At 60.4% G+C, this 22,056-nt stretch overlaps 1 protein-coding gene across 1 annotated transcript in view; it reads left to right on the top strand.

Annotated features, from left to right (window-relative positions):
* The window catches only part of COL22A1 (collagen type XXII alpha 1 chain), a 176,173-nt gene that overhangs the window by 40,637 nt on the left and 113,480 nt on the right, over positions 1 to 22,056 (top strand). The window contains exons 7-12 of the mRNA XM_037048599.1: positions 3,736 to 4,011; positions 6,330 to 6,410; positions 7,425 to 7,541; positions 11,049 to 11,093; positions 12,121 to 12,183; positions 13,620 to 13,667. Of these exons, the coding sequence (XP_036904494.1) occupies positions 3,736 to 4,011; positions 6,330 to 6,410; positions 7,425 to 7,541; positions 11,049 to 11,093; positions 12,121 to 12,183; positions 13,620 to 13,667 (630 nt within the window). The remainder of the gene's footprint in view (positions 1 to 3,735; positions 4,012 to 6,329; positions 6,411 to 7,424; positions 7,542 to 11,048; positions 11,094 to 12,120; positions 12,184 to 13,619; positions 13,668 to 22,056) is intronic.

Here is a 22,056-nt window from a genome sequence, read left to right as displayed (position 1 = left end):
TGCCGGCACTCCGGTGGGGACGAAGACCTGGGCCTGTCTGGGGTGGCTCCGCCTACGGGGTGGCAGCCCACCCGCCCGCCCTGCTGGCCTATGGCACATGCTGTGCCAGCAACATGAACGATCTTCCTGGAGTGGTAGGTGGGTAGAAGACTGTGCCCAGGGCCTCCGAGACCGGAGTTCACATTTTGTGTCCACCCCTTTCTGGGTGTGGGCTCCGAGTCTCAGCGTTCTCAGCGCTAAGCTGGAACTCAGATTCTGCCAGGAATGGTTGGTGGAAGCATCTAGAACAGGGCCTGAGAGCCAGTGCAGGTGGGTCGCACCCTGAGACTCCTGGCCTTGCCCTGAGTGAGTCCTGAAGCCCCACCACAGCCTCCGGAGTGGCATGTGGCCGAGAGGGGCAGACCTGCCTCAGTGTCGGAGCTGTCAGCACTGGGCATTGGTTGGAGATGCAAGCGGCCCTGCTCTCGTGTCCTCCAAATCCCGGTGCCCCGGCTTCAGCGTTCCGGGACCACTCGTTTCTCTGTCTGTGGTCTACCCCATTATTTCTGGAAAAACAGACCATGTGAAGACATGCCTCTCCTCAGCTGGGGGATTTAAATACAATGGAAGCGTGCTCAGCCCTTCCTCGGCTGCTCTCTGGGAGAACGGGGTCTCTGTAGCTGGTTAGAGCTGGACTCTGACATGGTGTGCAAGGGCTTGTCCACGGGAGCTTGCACGTGCACTTAGTAGGACTTCGGGATGGTCCTGAGTGCTTCACACATCTCAGCCCCCTCACCCCCTGCCAGTGGGCCTGCTGTTCTCACCTCACCGAGAAGGGAGCAGAACCGCAGCGAAGCCCAGGCCTGCGTTGTCCCAGCTGCAAGGAAGGGGGCGTGGGATTGGAACCCAGGCAGTCAAGCCCCAAGTCTGCCTTTTGTCCACTGTGAGCAGCCGGCCCCCGTCTCTCTCTCTCTCTGCCCTCCTGGTCGTGGCTTTGGTTGCAGCCCTGGTCAGGCTGACTGACTAGATTTCTGCCGTGGGGGAGGCTACGCGGAGGACACGGGACTCTTCCCCAGAGGCGTTTCTGGAGAGCAGGCAGCTGGTGTGCCCCTCGCCTCCTCGTGCGCAGACCTGGCTGCTCCCGTTTCCCACATCTGCATGCGGCCCTGGGACTGGGTCCCTGCCATAGCATTCTTGGGGGCCAGCCCGCGCCGCCCCCTCAGTCTGGCTCCTCTTCCTCCATGATGCTGGCCGAGCTGGGTGTGCGCCTGCCCACCGCGGCTGCGGAACAGGCCGTGGGCTGCGATGCTGCTGAGCCACGCAGAGGCTCGCCAGCCTTCGGGGACCTCGGGCTCGGTTTCACAAAGGTGCCTGCCAGTTCAGCTCCATGACGGAGGCCTGGGTGGAGTGCCCTTCCCGAGTAGCCTGTCGGGGAGCCTGTCTCCATGCCCTGGGGGCATCCTGGCTAGACACGAAATGGAGCGGGATGGTGTTAGCAGCTGTCCCTTTGCCCTTGGTTGTTATGGATCTGTCCCCCGAGGGTTTCAGATTCATGACCTCATTTAGTGTCTACAACCACCCTTGAAAGTGGTCTTTTTTCTCATTGTCACTTGGGAAAATCAAGGGCCATTCGCTGATTCCCGATGTGATAAAGGGACGGGAAGGAGGCTGGTGTGGCTGGGGCAGTGTCTGGAGGCAGTTAGAGATGAGGCGTGGGTGCTGGGAGGCCAGGTTCCATGGCATCATGGGCAAAGGTTGGGACTTCTGTCTGAGAGCAGGCCTTGGGAGGGGGCCGGCCTAGGACGGGGAGGCTGACAGTCACCCAGGCAGGAGGTGACACCGAGTGTGACAGGCAGTGGGAGTGGCTGTGGAGACGCGATCCGATTCTGGGTGTGTTTGGAAAATAAAATTACCGTGTGTGAATTCTCGTAATAACCACTCTGTGGTGCAGGCACTCGTGTTGGCTGTGGTTTTCAAAGCGAGGAACTGGTACAGAGGCGAAACAGCCTGCTCCGGGCCACACAGCCGGGCAGAAGCTGGAATTCCTGAAGCCTGTTTTCATCAAGTGGCTGTGATTAGGGGAGCCGAGGGGTGAAGGGTCCGGGTTAAGGACATCGGTAGATGACTTGGGGAGCGGGAGAGGCCTGGCCAGAGGGGGGGAGGCGGCGAGTAGAGATGGTGACGCTGGAGTTCCAGGGGGCGGACGGGACAGGAGGAGCACTGCCATCGGGAAGCATGGCGAGCGGGAGGGCAGGAAGAATCAGTATTGGAGCCCCCCACTCCAGGGGTCTGCCCGTGGCCCAGAGGAACCAGGTGCCAAAGGGCACGGAGCCCTGGCGAAGGAGCCCTTGTTGAAGGTCAGGCTCCAGGAGCCGGAGGCCGGCCAAGGAAGGTGGAGCGTGGGTGTCGGGGCCAGTGGAGGCTCGCCCACGGAGATGGAGTGCTGGAACTCCTCCGACCGTTCACTCCAGGAATTCCGATTTCCCGTGTGCCACGGGTCCACCTTCATGCACTGGCCGGCTGCCCATCTTGCCCGTGGTCACATTTCTGACACTTGGCACATTGCTAGTGGGTCGCAGAGGGTGCTTGGTGAATACTGTGCAGGAGAAGGCAAATGAGCGCATTGTTCATTCTAAGGAAAACAAAAGTAAATCTTGCTCCCAGAGTTTCCAGGTGTTTTGCAGAGGGCAGGGCATGTCAGTGAACAAAGCAGGCAAGGTCCCTGCTGCTGAGAGACTTGAATCTGCTGGACCTTCTGCTGTGTCCTCAAGGTGGGAGATCTGTCAGTATAGATCTGGGACTTGAGGATAAAAGCCCTCACCTTCAGGGTGGATGGATAGATTTTCACACTTGCACTTGGCCTCTGGCCAGATAGGTTCTGTTTTGCCAGTGGAGGTTTTAAGCAACACGGAAACCAGTTGGGGTTGCGGATGGGTCTCACAACCCAAGCCCCTCTGCACCAGTTGTCTGGTGGGCTCACGAAAGTGCTCTTGTCTGCTTGGATGATGGCAGCGNCCTTCTGCTGTGTCCTCAAGGTGGGAGATCTGTCAGTATAGATCTGGGACTTGAGGATAAAAGCCCTCACCTTCAGGGTGGATGGATAGATTTTCACACTTGCACTTGGCCTCTGGCCAGATAGGTTCTGTTTTGCCAGTGGAGGTTTTAAGCAACACGGAAACCAGTTGGGGTTGCTGATGGGTCTCACAACCCAAGCCCCTCTGCACCAGTTGTCTGGTGGGCTCACGAAAGTGCTCTTGTCTGCTTGGATGGGGCAGCGGGGGACTCTGTTGGTTGGAGGTTGCAGATTTGATCCCCAGCCTGGGTGTGTACAGGAGGCAACCAAACCATTCTTCTTTGTCTCATTGATGTTTCTCTCTTTCTCTCTCTTCCTGGCTCTCTAAAAGCTATGGAAAAAATGTCCTTGAGTGAGGATAAAAAATTTTTTTAAATGAAAGAAAAGAAAAGAAAGTGCTATTGCCTGTGAGTCCCTCCAGGCAGCCAGGATGTGGCTCTGGATGAGGGTACAATCCATCCGTCTGTGTGATTCAGGGCTCAGAAGGGCCTGCCAGGCAGGTGCTACCGAGGCCATTGCCCGGGGGAAGGAGCAGAGCTTACACACGGGGTGGCCTGCCCGCAGCTGGCCAGCTGGTGAGGGCCACAGCCAGGACCCGGCTCAGGTTCATCCGTCTGACTCTGCAGCACCCCTCCCGCTCAGCCCCAGGCAGCTCAAGGAATCCCTGGTCCTGTCCTCCCCAGGTCTCCATCCGGCTGGACGGCGAGAACAAGGCGGTCGAGTACAATGCCGTGGGGGCCGTGGAGGACGCCGTCCGGGTGGTCTTCCGCGGCGCCCGGGTCCACGACCTCTTTGACCGTGACTGGCACAAGATCGCCCTGAGCATCCAGGCCCAGAACGTCTCCCTGTACGTCGACTGCGCGCTGGTGCAGACGCTGCCCATTGAGGAGAGGGAGAACATCGACATCCAGGGCAAGACTGTGATCGGCAAGCGCCTCTACGACAGCGTGCCCATCGACGTGAGTGCACGGCCCCCAGGGCCCCCACGCCCGCCTGCAGCATGTATCCCCTCGCCACCTTGGGCTGTCTTCAAAGAGAGGGCCCCGACTCAGGGAACTGCCATGTTGGAACCCAGAGTTGCCGCCTCTCAGTCACTCACTCACCCATCTACTCACTCACTCATTCACTCATTCAGCCGTCCAGTCAGTCATTATCACCTATACACCGAGCACCCGTTGTGTGCCAGGCACTGCGCTCAGCACTGGGCACACGGTGCGTCTGTGTTTACCTATCTCTGTCCACGTCTGTATCTGTATCCGCATCTCCGTGTAGCCAGTGGAAGGTACAGGAGACTGTGTAGCCCTGATTATCTGTCTGTGTGCGGAGCCCGTATGCACACCGAGCAGGCAGGACTGGCGGACAGCGTTACTGTGATTTAGTTGGGCCGATGCAGACTCATGTGGGGTACGGTAGCACTGATTCTGTGTCCACCTGTTTGGTTTCGGGTTCTAAAAATATAATCTGATTTGGTGCTCATGATGCCTTTGAAATTTCTAGACCATTTCTATGTTTTAAATAAAGAAGCTTTGTCTTGCTTAGGCTAAGTTAGCTCACACAATTAATACACATTTTGTTTTTTCTTTATCGAGGGGTAATCACATAAGAAAAATGAACAGGTTATAGGCATACACTTTGATGGGTTCCGTGCAATGCACATACCTGTGTAGCCCAATGCATACATGTACACACATAATTTTTACAGTTGCCTGGAAGCACCCAGTAGTGGGGGGCGGGGAAGGAGCTGTCAGCAGCACCCCAGACCCGTGTGCTCTGCACCCCAGCCTGGTCCCTCGGGTGCAGGTCAGCGGTGCCTGTGGGATGCCTGTTGGTACGATGCCTGTTGGTACAGAGCACTGTGCTAGGGCGAGGGGTGGGGGTTCTGTGATGACACAGCCACTGTCATCTGCCTCTGGAGGACATGAGCCTGTGATGGTGGCCGCTGTCTCTGGCTTGTCTGTCACTTTGACACACAGACAGAGGCTCTCTTTGACTTTAAGACACTTGTGTCTCGGAGAGCAGAGGGGCTCACACTGAGGTCCCTTCGGTCTGTTGAATAAATGCCATGATGGCACAAAGCATCAGCTCTTACAGGACCCGGGGAAAGACACCCACCTTGGGCGAGCAGGGTGGGTGATGGGGAAGGGAGGAGGGATCAGCAGGGGTGGCTTCCTGGAGGAGGTGATTCCTGGGATGAGTCTTGGAGGATGAATACTTTTGTCTGAGCAAACAGCCTGAACCCTCTCAGCATTGTGTGCAAAGCCAGGTGAGGCGGCAGGAGCTGGAGGAACAGCGTGGGGTGAGGCTGGGTAGATGGCAGGGTCAGGCCTCTCCATCCACAGGCCTGGGAACCCACCTGCAGGGCAATGGTGGGAAGAGTTGAGGCAAGGCAGGGGAGTCAGGACCTTACTTGAGGAGGTGTCTTGGGGCTGCAGGGCTGGTGGAAGGAGGAGGAGGCCGGGCCCAGGTAGAGATTAAAGAGAGAGGCTCTGGGCCTGGTGGGTGGGGCAAGGCCAGTGTGCTGGGGGAAGGGCCTGGGGGCTGCCCTGGGGGTCAGTGCGGCTCCCGGTGACTCAACGCTGGCTGCTCGGTCTTCCTTCTCCTGTTAGCTTCGTGGGGCAGGTGTGCACCCATGGAGACTGCGCACTGCGCCCTGGCACCAGCGCAGTGGCCACCCGACTGCTTTTACTGCTTGCTGGTCGCTGGCTCGGGTCCACACTAGTCACGTCTTCCCACTCTGGCCCCATGGGCTTGCTCCCCTGCTCGCCCCCCTCGGTGAGGAAAAGTGGGCCCAGAGAGACGGACGGACAGACCTCTGCCGGGAATGCAGCCTTCACCGTCTGCTAGTCAATTCTGCACATTACACCCTGACTCTCAGATTTGGGGATCATGGTGGGCCCTCCGGGGAGCCCTTCTAACCCTCTGTGGGGGCCTGGGGGCTCAGCGTGTGTGTGTTTGTTTAACGTTACGGACCCTTTGGACAATATTAAGGGGTTGTGGTGTTAAAGGAGGAGAGAGAAGCAACTTTTCACTTTAAGAAGTTCACTAAGCAGCCGTGCGGGGCGCCCTGACTTCCAGGGACTGCTGTGGGGCACCATGGCCAGGCTGTGGCTCAGCGCTGGGCCAGCTCGTCTCCTGCGGTTGCGCCCCACGATTAGAGAGGTTCAAGTGCAGCTCGGGGATGGCCGTGGTGGGGTCAGACGGGGACGCCCAGCCCGCCCGGAGCTGGGGAGGGCCCTGGGCTCTGAAGCCTCACCCACAGACCTGCCTCTCTCTGCAGTTCGACCTGCAGCGGATTGTGATTTACTGTGACTCCCGCCACGCGGAACTGGAGACTTGCTGTGACATCCCCACGGGCCCGGTGAGCCAAGTCTCTCGCACAGAGGGGTTGGGAGGAAACAGGTGTTGGCCTCCAGAAGGACAGGGCTGTCCAGGGCCTAGAAGGGGCAGCTGGGGCCAGGGACACCCACCATCCCCACTGGCACCTGGGAGGGAGCCCGGTGATCATTGCTAGGGATCCATGTCTGGTCCCACAGGTGAGCAGGATTATGCGGGTGCCTGGGGTCCTGGTGTTGGTCCTCAGCGCACTGAGGCCTCAGGCCTGCAAGGAGGCCCAGCTCTGGGGGGTGGGGTGCAGAGCTGGCAGCGTGTCCCCAGGAGGGATGACGGCCCTTGCCCTGGGTGCTCTGAGGAAGGCGAGGCTGCAGTGCCCTGGGCTGGGCAGCCGGACAGGAGTGGGGCAGGTCACGGGTGGGGCAGACGAGAGAGGGCCCTGGACGCTTTGTGTGGCTCAGCCCCTCTCCATGGGACCTGTCCCCTCCACCCCTCTGCAGGCCTCTCCCTCTCCCACCGCTTTACCCAATCCCAGCGCCAAGGGCTCGGCGAGCGCTGGGCCAGTGTGCCTGTCTCGACACGATTATGGGGCCCAGCACGCAGCGTGAGGGGTGCCAGGCCGGGCCTTGGAGCAGACGGCCTGAGTGACCAGAGAGGGAGGGGGAGGGGAGGAGGGGAAGGTAAGGAAGTACGTCCTCAGTGAGCACCTACTGGGTGGGAGCCGCCCTGCCCCGCTGCTGCCCCGCTGCTGCCCGGCTCCTGCAGAGGTCAGCACTGAGGCTCGGTGTGGTGAAGCGGTTCCTGTGGGTGCCCAGAGGCTACGGAGGTGGCTGACGCTCAGGCCCCTCGGTCTCCAAGGCCTCGGAGCCCCGGGACCTGTGGAGAGACATGCCTCGCCCGCCCAGCTCATGCTCAGGGGTCCCGGGGATCCCCCTTCCCCTTTGCCTTCTTGGCTCTGAGGAAGCTGCAGGTGGAGCCCCTGACTGACGGGGAGCGGTGCTGGGTGAGATCCAGGTGCTGACCCATGGTGCTTCCCTTCCAGTGCCAGGTGACCGTGCTGACAGAGCCCCCACCCCCGCCGCCGCCGCCGCCCACCTCCGGCAGTGAGCACATCGGGTTTTTGAAGACCATCAACTGCTCCTGCCCGGCTGGAGAAAAGGTACCCTCTGCAGCCCACTCCCAGCCTACTCCGAGCCCCAGAGCTGAGCGGGGCCCGCTGGCCAGCAGGGCTGACAGCGGAGGTGGGAATTTCCCGTCATGCACACGTCTTTCCCAGGATTCTCAGGCAGGGAAGCATTCCTGCTCCTTGGGCCTCTCGTTTCTTGGTTTCGTGCACGCTGGGAGCTGGGACAGGAGCTGCTCAGACCGAGCACCGTGGTACATCTCCCCGCGATAATGAGACGTGCCCGGGGCTCTCCTGGCCCCTTGCAGGCATCCCTCCACTCACGTGTGACGAACTCAGAAAGGACGTGGCTGGCGGATAAGGCTCAGAATGGTCCTGGGTGGGGGTTTAGATGGGCTTAGGGGAGCATGCCCTCTCTCCTTTCTTCTTGGTGTTTCCTTCAATGAGCCGTGCTCCGCAGTCTCAGCGCAGGTGCGAGCAGATTTTTGGGTGTCTTTTTCTGAGTTTAAAAACGAGTGTGTTTCTGTGAACAGCGCCCCCGCCCATTATGGAGAGGAAGTGTGGTGGGGAGAGTCTGGTCCTCCTGTGGACCTGAGGGCCTGTGATAGGAGGAAAATTGTGCACTGTTTGAGCAGAACAGACACGGACAAGTTCACAAGGGTGACAGAAGCAGAATTGTGCTGGAGAGTGTCTCCATGAAGGGCACTGGACCCGCAGTCCAGGGCCTTGACCTCCAGCCTGCGGTCAAGGCCGTGGCTGTGCCTGCACCGCTGGGCTCCAGGCCAGCATGCAGTCAGGGCTTAGTGGCTTTGGGAGGGATGCGGGGGACACAGAAAAAAGTGTGAAGTTACGGGTGAAGTGCGCTGGAATGTACCCACCTGCCTGCGGGGTTTCAGTGACAGCCTTCTTTCCGTGAGCCTGACCTGGCCGCAGCTCCACACCCCCTTCTTTCTACCCCAAGAGCCCAATCCGAGATGTGGGGAGTCCCCAAGGAGCGCCGAGTCAGTGGGGCTTGAGGAATGCTGGCCCGGCACTGGAAGGCTTGCTGCCAGCCGAGGCTTTCCCGGGGCAGAGGGTGAAGTGACAGAGCCTGGGTCCTGGTGCCGCTGGTGACAGGCAGGTGGGGAATGGTGGATGGACAGCAGGGAGGGGCTGGGTGCATGTTGAGAGCCGGGCAGCGGCCCCGTGGCTCAGGGTAGCCACGGACAGTCTGGGGTTGCGGCTCTTGCCTGTCAATGAAATAACCAAAGCAGCTGATGAACCCCAGTCCTGTGGCGCCCTCATTTGCGCTAAGAACCCGGAGGAGAAGGCTGATGGCATTGTGAGGATTGGGCCGCTAGCCACTGTGCGTGCATGCAGCCTGCACCCGGGAGGGTGGCCAGTCCCAGCTCTGTCCAGCACAGGGCTATCCCAGCCCCAGGCCTGTGCCCTGTGTGTGTCCTGCTGAGACTTCTGTGGCCCTGACTTGGACCCCGAGAGGGGAGTCTGGGCTGGAGCAGGCCTCCACCCTCTCGGTCCCACCTATCTCCCCACTCCCAGCACATGGGCTCTCCCGGCTCCCTGCCCCCCTCCTGGGTGCGGCTGATGGACCTCCGCATCCCCCTACCCTGAGTGGCCCACAGTGAGCCCCCAGCTGCCTTTCCAGCCTCATCTCACTTGGGTCCCCTTCCTGAGCCGTGCCAGGCAGGAACTTCCGGTTCTGGAGGGCTGTGCTCTTCCTCACCTCCTGGCCCACCTCCCCGCCGTGTCCTGCTGTGCCCCTTCCTGTCTGGCGAATGATGCTCGTCTTTGAAGAGGTCCCCAAGGAATCCCTCCCTAGCAAGAGCTGCCTGCGTGATTTCCCTCCTGCCCGCGCCCCCTCCGATCATTCACCATCCACCCACTCAGGAACGCTTTACCAGGCACCTGCTGTTTCCAAGACCCCGTGGCCCCTTTCCCTGCCGGTGCTTCCGTCTATTGTGGCAATTATCACATCGCAGTACGGCGCCTGCTTGTCTTGACTTCTGCAGACAAGTTGCAGCAGATGCAGAGACTGAATGCTGACGTGTCTGTACTTTTAGCTACTGAGAGGTAGCTGCCATTAAGTCACGGCTGAGTTGCTGGATAGGTGGACCAGAGTATGAAGCATGGATGGGCAGACGGACAAATGGATGGATGTGGATGGATGGATGGACGGATGGGTGGGCAGGGAGGATGAAGAAACACGCCCCCTCCTTCTCGCTGGCAGGACGAGGCCTGGCTCTTCAGGGTTACCCAGTAGCCTACAAATCCTGAGCCTCAGCTGCTGGGCGGCCTCCCCCGACAGGCTGTTCCTGCATTCGGACAGCAGCACCTTGTTCTGATAGTACACACCCAGCGCCCAGGACACACCGTGGGCCGGGCACTGAGGTCTCAAAACACATAGGACACGGTCCTCCAAAGTCCTGCGGTGTCTTCTCTGCCTGGGGCACCAGCCACGGGGCGCTTGCCACCTGGTTTGCGGTGCAGAACAGTCTTCCAAGCACAGGCCGTGGGAAGGGGGGCTGTTCACCCTCCCCCGAAAGATGCCCTGTGGAAGGGCCCCACCAGCGGCCTCCACAGACAGAGGCTCCCTGGCACCTCCATCCTCACCTCCGTAGAGAGTGCAGCGGGAGGGGAGAGAGTCCGGGTGCCCTCTCCCAGGAGGCAGGGCCCTGGCCCCAGGACCTCGTTTCCGGGGGGTAGATCTTCCACTTGGCTTGTCGCACATTCCCCTTGCTCACCGAGGCCCCCGTGCTGCCTTTGGGTCCATGTTCCCGTCTCCGAACCAGCTGTCAAGGTGAGCGTGGACTGCACACAGGCCCTCCTGCAGGCTCTGCCCAAGGCCGAGCGCTCCACACCATGCATCTCCGTTTGCACCTGTGAATGGCACCTGTGAACACATGTGTGGCAGGTTCCCGAGGCAGCCAAGGGCATGATGGTGACGGGAGTGAGGACATCTTTTAGTGACGGTGGTGCACACGTGTCAGTGCCACTGTGTCACCATTCTTTTCACGGACGGGGTGGCATCTGCGCAGACACAGAGGTGTGAACCGGGCTGCACGCGTGTCCTAGTCACCTGCGTCCACACCTCACAGACCACACTTCTGTCCAGCCGTGAGGCCTTCCACATGCGTGGCTCACATTTCAACGAGTGAGTGGTGTCTGCAGTCAGCCGCAGCCTCCCCACGCGTCTGCTTTGTGTTTCAGTGAATAATAATTGTTTGAACCTTCAGCAGGCCACCCTGTCTTTATTTAATAGAGTGGTGGCGGCATATTCAGGTAAACCTCCCCCCCTAGGGCACCCTCTTGTTCGTCTCTGGCTTGGTTCCACTGATATCTGCCCTTGGAGGTGATGCTCGAGGTCCCCAGGCAGGTCTTCTGTTCAAGGCCAGGGGCTGTCGCCCCAGGAAACCCGACCAGCTCGTGGGTCTGCCCACACTCTCACGGAGACTGGCCGATGGCACGTGGGGCGGGTGACCAGCGGCGAAGGGAGTCGGGCGAGGGGAGGCAGTACCTCACTGGCTCCTGTCTTTTTCCCTTTAGGGAGAGAGGGGCTCGGACGGCCCGCTGGGATTCCCCGGCCCAAAGGTCAGTGCTGGGGCTACCAGGGTGGACTCGGGAGCCTGAGCAGCCCTCTGCTTCGCTCTCTGTGTGGGAAAGAAAACTGGGTGTGTTAGGAGACTGTCCTGTAGGGTTGGGCCCCCGAGCTTGTTGGGACAGAAGGAGAAAGCAAGTGACATAAAAGTCAGCAGCTCTGACTCGCTTTGCTCAGAACCTCCATTTCTCAGTCTGCAAATGTGAGCAAGGAGGGGCCCGTGGACATAGCCCCCACCCCCAGCCTATTTGCTGCAGGCTTGGCTCCCAGTGTCCGGCTGTCAGACAGAAGGAGAGGGTACGGGGGCCTGGGGCCCATGGGCAGTGGTCAGCGCAGTGACTGTCATGCTGCAGTTGACCAGGCCCAGGGCTGTGCGGGTGTAAGGCTCCACCCTTGACCCTGGGAGAGAGGATGGGGCCGGGGGGAAAGGCGTTCCAGGGAGGGACGCTGCTCGAGCCCCCTGTAGACAGGCCCCTCCCACATCACCGATTCACAGTCCAGCCCTTTCATGCCCCTTGGATCGTCCAGCTGCTGCGGCGCAGGCTCCGAGGGGGCAGCTGTGGTTCCCAGGGGCCCCGTGCACCTGGATACCGCCCAGGCCGAGTCAGCAGCCCTGGCCTGGTGTCTCCTGGGTGCCAAGGCCCCTTCAGGATGTGGGGACACAGCTGTGAATGTGAGAGTCCTGTCCCTAGGTCTCACAGGCCGGGGAGAGACATGAGAGAGGAGTGGGGTACCACGTGAAGAGCTCAGGGCAAGTGGAGAAGCCCCACGGCTCCCTGGGGAGGCCCGGGTGCCTTTCTTCGGGGGGCCTCCCTCCTCCAAATCCTGCTGTGAGGAGGTTGGGAGACTGTTCAGATCTGCGCTCCTCGGGGCGGGGGGAGGTGTGGCCTCGGCGAGCAGATGACAGCGACAGAATCGGCTGCCCCTGGGGAGCCGGGGTGTGGCGGGTGGCGGGCAGTCCGGGCGGGGAGCCCAGTCGGAGCACCTGTGTGAGGTTCATCTCTGGTTTCAACTCCCCAGGGAGACATGGGAGCCACTGGGCCCGTTGGAGCTCCTGGACCCAAGGGAGAGAAAGGCGACACGGTGAGTGAAGGGCCCCCTCTGTGTGGCTGGTGGGCGCTGGCACCGAGCCCCTTACGGTGCGGCGCAGGCTCCTCTCCGTGGGCCAGCGTGGGCTGCTCTGCCCTGGTCCTGCCCCACCCCACCCTTGCCCCGGCACTCTGCCCTCCCCGCACCGGCCACTGGGGGGCTCTTTCCTCTCCCAGGGGTGTCTGCCCTGCACCGGCTCTCTCCCTGCACCGCTCACTTTTCTCTGGCTCCTGTTACCTCATTGATCAAGTCAGCTGTGTGTGGTCCCCAGGATGCCTCCCGGGTCTGGACAGCCCCCCACCTCCGTGCTCCCGCATCACCCCCACTTATTTGGTCCCAGCACCTGCCGACTCCCTGCCACCCTGCTCTGTGGTTCCTTATCACGGCGTCCCCAGAGCCGGGCCCAGCGCATGTTGTGTCCACAAGTGCTCAGCTGACGAGGGAATGACGTCCATGTCAGGGAGAAACTATAGGGACCGGCAGCAAGTCACGCTTCAGAGCACGCTCTTAGGAGCCGAATGTCTGGGAGGGGATCCCTGACTCCCCCAAGACACGTAACGCTTCTGCCCTCAGTCACCTCACCTGTACTGGGGGGGGTGGCGTGAGCTGTCCAGCAGTGTGGCGAGGATTCACCCGCTGCGTAAACAAGTCACAACAGTACAGAGGCCGCAGCCAGTGCTGTTGGGGCTGCTCCTCCCCGGCCAGCAAGAGCACCCGCCGCCCCCGCCCCCGACATCGTGGTATCGACAGCACAGGTTGGGAGACCGATGGACCCCGCAGTCGCCCTTGGCTCCAGACGTATTTGCCCTGTGACTGTGAGCGGGTCTGAGTCACTCGTCACCTGACACATGACTAAGTAATAGGCGTGTTCCACGCACCCAGTGACCATTTCCTTTGATGAGTGACGTATCGCCACGTGCTGCACGGTGGGCGAATCTTGAACACACTTTGCTAAGAAGACGCTGGCTCTGAGCCCGTCCTGAAAGCCCAGGTAGACGGATTCCATTGACAGGAAGTGTCTGGAACAGCAAATCCTGGGAGGCAGGAAGCAGATTGGTGTTGCCCTAGGGCCGGGGGGCAGAGGGGAGCAAGGGGCACGACCTCGGAGAGGTGGGAGCTCTTCCCAGAGGTGATCGCACAGCTGCACAGACGGTCCACTCCACGTAGGTGACGCGCCGGGTGTGTGGCTTACGTCTCAATACAGCGGACAGGGAGAGAGAGGGCAGTGCCTCACTACTGAGCTGCGGAGAACTTAAGTGAGCTGGTACGCGGGGGAGTCCACGTGCCGTGCAGAGCAGCTCTCATGTCTCAGGGGTTCTGGGGCCGAGCTGTGGGAAGGCACCCACCCACTCCCCCCTGCCCAGGGTGCTGCCAACAAGATGTCACGCCTGGGCCTGCCTTGTCAGCCTTCCCTTCTGCTTCCTTTCCAGGGCCGAGGACCTTTTGTCCACGGAGAAAAGGGAGAAAAGGGAGAAAAGGTAAGCCCCTCCCAGAGCGGGGTGGGGGTCTCAGCTGCGGGGAGGTGCACTCCCTTGCATTGCTGGTAAGGGTTTCGGAGGGGAGGGGTCTGATGGTCTCATGAGGCCTCACGTTTGTCCTCCCGGGACACCACCAATGGGGTGAGGCGGGCACCACGCTAGTCAGGGCTCCCTGCAGAGGGCAGAGCTGGGCACAGGGCAGCGGGAGGAGGAGCAAGGGCTCCCTCCCGAGGGCGCTGGGTGGCCCTCCTGGGACGCCGGACACAGAGCCACAGAAAGGGGCGGGGCCAGTACAGAAAGTGCTCGGTATAGAAACACATCTAGGCGTCCTGTGCGGTGGTGGGAAGCACGGAGGGGGCTGTGCGTGGTCAGACGGTTGGAATAGCAGGTGCTGCGTAATTGGGAGGAGTGGGGGAGCCCAGCGGGATTTGGGGGATAGTCAGAGACGGGTGCAGAAGTTTAGGGGAGACGATGCGGGACAGAGCCGTGGGTGGTGGCAGGACCAGGCGGGCAGCGGGGTGGAGGAGACTCGGAGGAAGGCCTGTGAACGCCCTCCCCAGATACGGGAGTTGTCCCTTCTTCACCTTCGTCGTAACGCGGGTGGGCCGCGAGGAGTCCGGGCGTGGGGGCTCCTTCCGAAGAGCAGGGCTTCCTGATGGTGTTCGCCTGGAAGGAGAGGAAAAAAGCCATTTTCCACTCCCGCCAGCTATTGAAACCATATCTCCCACGTCCCAGCAGAGGCAGCCCCCAACCCTAGAATGACCGCACCTGAATCCGTGCGCCTGCCAGCCCAGAACGCAGGCCCCCGAGGTGGCGCTGCTCGGAGGGAGCGCATGTCCGCCCCTCGCAGGGGGCCGCTCCGTTACATCACTGTGGAAACAGCTCTCACATGGCCGGCCCCTTCACGGCCCAAGGGTTTCCTTCTATTCCGTGTGTTCACGCCCAGAGATTTCTTTGAAGGAGAGAAACCAAGGGTGCATGTGAGTTCCTCCCTGTGTAATCCGGAGTGCTTTGTGAGCAGACTGCAAACAGCCGTGATGCTCTGCCGAGGGCCGAGGGCTGAGGGCTGAGGGGGAAGCGGGTTACTGTGAGCTAAATGGCGCCTGCCCCCTGGGGCTGCAAAGCTATAGCCAGATGACGGAGGGCATGGAAGACACGCTGCAGTGTCCACGCAGCACGACCGCAGTTGCATGTACACACATGTGCAGGACACAGAGAGAGACATTCTGGAGGCAACCCTCCCATTCACCGCCAGTTTTTGTGGGTGGCAGAGCTGTGAGTGCGTTCACTTTCCCCATCGCATGTCTTTGTGTCTTCACTTGCTCTGCACCAACGTCTCTGTATCCCACCCCTGCCCGCAGCACTGGCCCCCAGTGCAGCCACTGCACCAGAACGCAGAGCAGTTTGAGGGAGCCGGACACGTGGCATGACACAAGTTTACTCCTGGCCAACCCGGTCCAGTAACTGGGCCATTGGTTTGAGTCTGGGGCCCATGGTGGGCGCCTTGTGCCTCCTTTGTGATCCAGAAGCACAGCGCCCGGAACCCCATGTTCACACTCGGCACCTGCTTTTAATCTTGCTAGCATGCTTCATCCCTGGGGACCCAGAACCGGGGCACAGGGCATCAGCAGGAGACCCAGAGGACCCTCTGTGTCAGCACCTGGTCTGTGTGCTGCCTGCTGGGCAGTGCCAATGTGCAGCTCCCCTGACTGACAGGTTGGTGCCACTGGGCAGGGACGGACGGGCTTCTTGCCTCCCATGAGCAACGGGTGCATCTCTGCCTCTGTGTTCTGACTGAACGCCGGGCGTGCAGTCTGGAGGCCCCTCCCTGGTGCCGCAGCCCTGCCTGTGCACCGCAGCCGAGACCTGGATGAAGCTTTCGGGGCACAGATGCTGCTGGGGGACCTCGCACACTCAGCGCTGGCAGGAGAGCGGGCAGCCGGGCAGACCCAGGCCCTCCTGCTCTGTCCTTGGCTGACGTTCTCTGCAGCCGTGCATTTGGAGCCAAGTCTGAGCCTCGGCTCTGCCCCAGAGGAGCTGTGCGATGGGGGGTGAGTCACCGCCCTCTCCGAGCCCGTGCCTTCTCAGGTGTGAGAACAAGGGGGTGGGACGTGACGATGCGTGAAGGCCCTGGCAGGCACAGCCCGAGTCCTTGGGGCTCCTCCACGTCTGAGGAGCGGAGGCCAGGCGGGCCGAGGGGACCAGCTGGGTCCGAGAGGGGCGAAGGTCACTGGTGACTGTGGCGTGTGAACATGGGCTCGACAAGCTGACTTCTTGTCTGGAACATTCTCTCCAAAGTCATTTGCAGAGTGGAGGGGAAGGGAGAGGGGGGATCGAGGACTGGCGCCGAAGGGTCCAGTGTCACGTGACTCTGATTCCGGCTGCGGTTCTCTGCAGTTTCAGTGTTGTAACTCACCTTCGTGCGTCAGCCTGTGCGAGGATGGGCACAGGGTGAGGCGCGTCTCACCGCGGAGACAGTGCTTTGGGGAAGGCGCTGCCACGCCCACTTCTCCGATGAGGAGGATGTGGCTTAGAGGTCAAGTGACCCACTGTCCAGGTCGCACGGTCACACAGATGGCGAGGAAACACATCACTGGTGATCACCGAAAGGGAGTTATTCCTGAAATAAACGGATTGCGTCATCCTTCCCCACAGCTGAGCAGACCAAGGCTCAGAGAAGGGGACAGAGGACTTGGCCTCCTGGCTGTGCCAGGCCCCGGCCACCTCCAGGGCCGCCTCTCTCCTGACCTGAAGCTGGTCTCCGCTCTGGGGCCCGAGCTGCCCCGTATTCACCGTGGGGCTCATGAGCGGCTCTCCTACGTGCCTTCCCATACATGAACTTGGGCTACAGAAAAGCAGCTCTCAGCCCAGGTGCAGAGGGCGTGGGAGATGAGGGGTTGGGGGCAGGAAGGACCCTCCTTCTAAGTGCTGGGGAGACAGCGGCGCTTGGTGGGTGTGTGCTAGATGGTGGGGGGTGGCTTCCCTCACCCGGGGCCCAGGGGCAGCAGGGTTCTGTAGGGGGACTGCTGACTGCAGCCCGCCGGGCCAGCTCCCAAGTCTGGCTCCCTGGTGTTAACCGTGGTTCCCTCCCTGGGCTATGCTGAGCCTCATTCTCCTTTACTGAAAAGGGGAGACGGATGACAACAGTTCCTGCCACACAAGGAGAAGGGGAGGGAGAAAGAACACGACCATGCCTGTCCCAGCAAAAGTGACCCTGGGACAGGGTGTTCTGCCTTGCTGTCCTGGCTCAGGGCTGCTATAGGCTCTCTGTCCTGGCTGGTCTGGAGCCCTGTGGAGGGGTGGGGGGGAGGGGAGTGGGGAGCAGGCAGGGGGATGGGTCGCCTTCATGGCCCTCCTGCCATTGGCTCTTCCCTGGTGAGAAAAGTCGTGCACGCAGTGAGGATGTAGGTGGAGGTTTTGTGAGTGGGCGTGGGTCAGTGACACTCTGTGGATGTGTGGTCCATGAGCCCCACGGGTAGAAAAAGGTTTAGAAACAATGAAAATAAGGCCGGGGTGTGCAGTTTCCTGGTAGCTTCCCCGTGGTGCATCCCAGACTCCTGCTCTGGATGGCCAGAGCCTTCACAGGAGGAGCCGGCAGTTGCTGGACCCACAGCGCCCTCTGGTGTCGGGAAGCCAGGGCGCTGACTCCCCTTCTGCTGGGCAGGTCTCCTGCCCTGTGATGGGGGCCCGAGAGATCTCTGTCCTCCATCCTGTCTGGGGATGGCCTTCTTTCCTGGCCTCGGGGCAGAAGAAGGAAAAGGCAGCCTGGGTTGTGTGCTCAAACGGGGCACCAGTGATGGGGAGAAAGCGGGTTTGGGGAGTGGGCAGACCTGGTTGGCCCGCTGCTCCGCAGTGGCTGGGCGAGCCTTGGTTATGTCTCTCTGGGCCCCAGCGACCTCCTCTGTGACGTGGGGCCACGATGTCTGCCCAGCCCGGCTGTGGTGGGGAGTACAGAGGGCTGCTGGTGCCCGTGGCAGCCCCTGTCCCTGGCGCGGGCGGCCGCACCCAGAACCCTCTCCCTTGTCTTGGTTCCCCTCCTTTTCCAGCTAGACGCTCTTGCTAAAATGCGTAAGAGTGACATGTGTTTCCTCGATACACAGCATTTACACACTTAGTACGTGGGAGACAGCGGCGGTCTCACAGGGCTCCGGAGCCTGGACTGGGCCCCTCCAGGGCTCACTCACCACTTCAGCAGAGGAGATGGGCGTGCAAATTCCAGTCATGTGGTCATCTCTTAAGAGTGTGATTCTTCTTACTAGTCCTCGAGCGAGTTAGCTTGTGCTGCCTTTGTCCCCTGCACTGTCACACATACAGGGGGTGACAGCTGTCAGGAGACCCTGCCTAGGCTGCACGATGTCAGGGACAGAGGAGCCAACAGCGGTCTCATCAGCAGAGCACTTGAAGGGTTCCTAGGACCCTCCAAATGAACTGTTGGGGGTGCTGAGAAAGAGAAACCCAGGCGTGTCTGGGGCTTTGTCATAGCACAACTCCAATGAGGGAAAACCAGGAGCAGAGCGGCCACAGCAGACTCTGTTCTGTGTAAGTCCCCTTAGCAAGTACGGCACAGCAAGGATGGGGCAACCTAGCAGAAGACTGCGTTGCACCAAGCAGATGGACACAGGCGGGAACTGGGAAGACCTCGCACTATGGGCATGGGCACGCAGCACCATGTAGATGGAACCGTGGACCAGGAAGCCGCATGTCCTCGCACGTGAAAGGGCACCTGTGCCGTGTGGACACCTTGCATGTCAGGCTATGGGGTTGGGGACATTTTTGTATGCTGCTAATTGCTCTGCATGGTGCTACAGTATTAGGGCATCTTAAACATTTAACCAGAGAATGGATCTGAATGTTGGTATAATGAAAATCCTCTTACATGCAGTATATTTGTAATTGTTCATGGGAGACATCCCAAAGCAGCATGCTTTGGAGGGAGGAGCCCCCTCTCCCAGCATGGGGTGATGGCTGATGGGTCCAGAGGGCAGAGCGTGGCAGTGGCGGAGGGCCCGACTCTGGGATCCTGGCATCGCCCGTCCTGCCATGGATCCTTGAAGAGGTCCTGTTGATTCCTGGGCCCCCATTCCTCACCGTGAACTGAAGACCACAGGATCAACAGTGTGCTCTCGTGGGATTGCTGTGAGGGTGCCTGGGGGTGTCTGCAGGAGAATTAGCAGGGCACCTGGTAGACAGTGACTTCAGAAAGTGCCAGTGAGCATCTGCTCTGAGCCCTCTGGGTGCCGGGTCCCCAAGTGCACTCACTGACTTGGGCATGTTTTCTAAGCTAGCTCCTACCCAGCAAACGGGGTACTTCTGTCTGGAAGTCTGGGGATCCGTGCCGGAGGCTGGGAGAGGCCGTGCCAGAAACCCGTGCTCTGCACTGTGGTGAAATGAGGCGGGTCAAGCAGGGGGAAGGTGGAACTCAGGCATCGGCCAGAAACGGGTCCTCATAAGTGACATGGCCGGGTGGCGTCTTGGCTCACCTGGGCCAGCATCTCCACTGGCTCAGCTACAGCAAGAAGCGTGTCTGGGCCATCTCGGTTTTCTCCAAGAAAGCAGCTGGTATTCACACTACATTTGAGTCAGGACGTAGAAGGAGGCCTTCAGGCAGGCACTGGCTGAGACCAGGGCACGGGGCGGGGCGGGGCTGTGTGCACAGCAGACTCAGTTTCCCAGGAGCAGAGAGCGACAGAGCACAGGGTCCGCAGGGGGCTCTCTGCCCCTCCTAGAATCTGCTCATATCCCACAGACACCCTGAGGCCCTTGAGGCCCTCGGGGCGAAATGGGGGCACAGTGTCCCCTTAGAGCTGTGCTGGGTCAGCAGCTCCTTACTCAGCACTGGCTGGAGGGGAAAACCCCGAAACAACAGCAACCGAAAAGTCCTTTCTGAAGCGATTTCACAGAAACCCATATGGCAGTAAATAGAGCTTCCTGTGGGCTCCGCGTTCAGGTTTCACAGTGAGGTGCACAGAGAATGTGCAAACAGAAGAGACGCGGCCAAGTTTCCCCGGGCTGGCCGTCCACTCGGCTGCGGGGGAAATTTAGGTCACACCAACTTTGCTTCCTTGTCATTTATGGTTGTCTTCAGTTTTTACCAGGACCATAAAGCTGACAGGGGACAAGCTGGTGACAGTGAAGTCTGAACCAGACATGTAGCTCAGACTGTTCTGACTTCCAGGACACTGCCTTCTGGAAACTTCCCTGGGTGTCCTGGACAGGCCGAAGTTTCGTGGAGGCATCGGAAAGGGACTGGAGGTGGCTGGGGAGGGGGAGAGCGCTTTCCACAGACAGATGTTTCCCCTGGAGCTGTCTCTGCTCCCAGGAAACTGAGTCCGCTGTGCACACCCCAGAGGTCTCTGGGGCCTGCGAGGGGCTTCTGCCTCTGGAGTCTCCAGGCTAGTGATGTGCGTGCGTGTGCCCTAGCTAGACGTGATGGGCACACTTTTATCCCGCCGATCCTCTCTGGAAGGGCAGGCTGGGAGCATTACTGATAGCAGCCACCTGGCTCCTGTGGCCAGCACTGGGTGATTTTCTCTAGGGTGGTAGAGTGACTTTGCCACAGAGGAAAGGACTGTGATATTGGCCTGTTACTGACCTCTAGATACGCGCCAGGCAGTTCGGTCCCTGAGGGTCAGCCACTGCAGCCCCTTCCAGGAGCCTGGGGCACATCTGGGCTCGCAGAACTGGCCAGGAGGAGCCATGTCTGTCTGTCTGACTCTGCATGTCCACTCGAAACCAGCTGGGCCACAGCGCTGCTCATCCCCGGAAGCCCTTGGCCCTTGGGAGCGCCTTTCTGCGGGAGCCAGCCCGTTTCATCCGTCCGAGGGCCCTCTCAGCCATGCAGCACACACCCGTGTGCGAAGTTGTGTGTGTGGAACTTCCGAGGTCTGTTCGCGCCTGCCAGCTCTGGGCCCCCTTCCTCCGTGCACGCTGGCTTCATCAGCTCCGTCTCCTATTCTTAGCTCCTGCGCTAATGCGCATTATTCATGGTTTTTGAGTCCAATGACTGTGGTTGAGGGCCTTCTATTTTTACAATAATTAAGGAGTGTAGGGGAGAATAAGTTGGCTGCCCGCGTGCCCTCAAATAGCCTTGTAGTTGGGGGTAAGTGCTGGGAGTTGGAAGGCGGGGCTGTTGCCCCTGTCCGTGGTGCTGACGGACACGCTGGGCAAGTTCTGAGTTCATGGAGCTCCCAGCCCCCCCACCCCCCCCCGCCCCCAGGGCTGGGACAGGAAAGCCTGCCTTTCCCCCAGCTGGGTCTGCCATTCAGAGGTCCACCAAGTGGCTCAGCCCCATCCCAGGACCAAGGGCTGCACCCAGGAGGTGAGAGCCGTGGAGGGGTAGCGCAAATGCTGGACCACTGGACTGGAAAAGCTGGGGGTGTGAGGACATGGTCCTGGACCACGGAGTCCAACTGGCTGCGTCAGACTCGGCTCGGCCGTGTCCCAGCTGTGTGACACTGTGCAGCTACGCCACCTCTGTCACCCTCGCCTTTCTCATCTACAAAGCAGCTGCTGCCTCACAGAGTGGAATGAGCCAATGAACATAAATGAGTCATATTTGTAAAAAGCGCTCATACGAGTTAAGTGTAATTACCATTACGGCAGCATGGGCTCCATTTTTTATTCAGCAAATGACATCATCTGTGTCCCCTGCGTCAGTGAGGCTGTCTCCCCGGGGGCAGCCAACAGCTGTGAGGTGTTGGGGCTCCCTGTCCCCCCCAGGGAGGACGTTAACTCCTGAAGCCTCAGGAAGCCTGGAGGGTGTCGTTGGAAAGCGTGTTCCTGGTGGGATGCCTCACAGGGTGAGGGGTCCTGTCCTTCCTCCAGTTCATCTGAAACAGTCCACAGAGCGGCGAAGAGGAGCAGCCCCACCCGGCATTGCAAGTACCGCTGTCTGCGAGGACGCGCGCGCCTGCCCTTTAGTTTCGGGGGTGCATGTTGTTCCCATTTTCAAGCTTACTGGCTGCGGGGCCGGGGTTGAGTAAGTCGGCCCTCTCCGCCGCGGCCCAGCCCAGAGCCGGGCGCTGTGGTCGGATGCCTGGCCCTGTGGTCGGATGCCTGGACCGCATCTGTCAGCTGCGACCGAGCACCCAAATCACCTGGAACGCTAGTCAGGCCAGCTCACTGCACCCCCGCCCTGTGTCTGATTTGAGGGCTGGCTGGTCTCTCTGCAGAGGCCCAGGCGATATAGGCCCTGCAGTTGCCAAGGCCTCTGCTGCTCCGGGGGGCTCCTCAGGCCCCACCTGGAGGGCCTGCCCTGGCCCCCAACACTGGCTGAAGGGGAACACTAGTTTGTCATACCTCCCGCAAGGCAGTCACTCTGTCAACCTCCAGACAAAGGCCTCGTAGTTAATTCACGGAAAGAACAGGGGAAGTACCTGCTCCCTCTTTT

Source organism: Sturnira hondurensis, unplaced genomic scaffold (genome assembly GCF_014824575.4).
Source record: "Sturnira hondurensis isolate 20B ecotype Veracruz unplaced genomic scaffold, ASM1482457v3 Scaffold0006413, whole genome shotgun sequence".
NCBI lineage: Eukaryota > Metazoa > Chordata > Mammalia > Chiroptera > Phyllostomidae > Sturnira > Sturnira hondurensis.
This window is presented reverse-complemented; position numbering and strand designations above follow the sequence as displayed.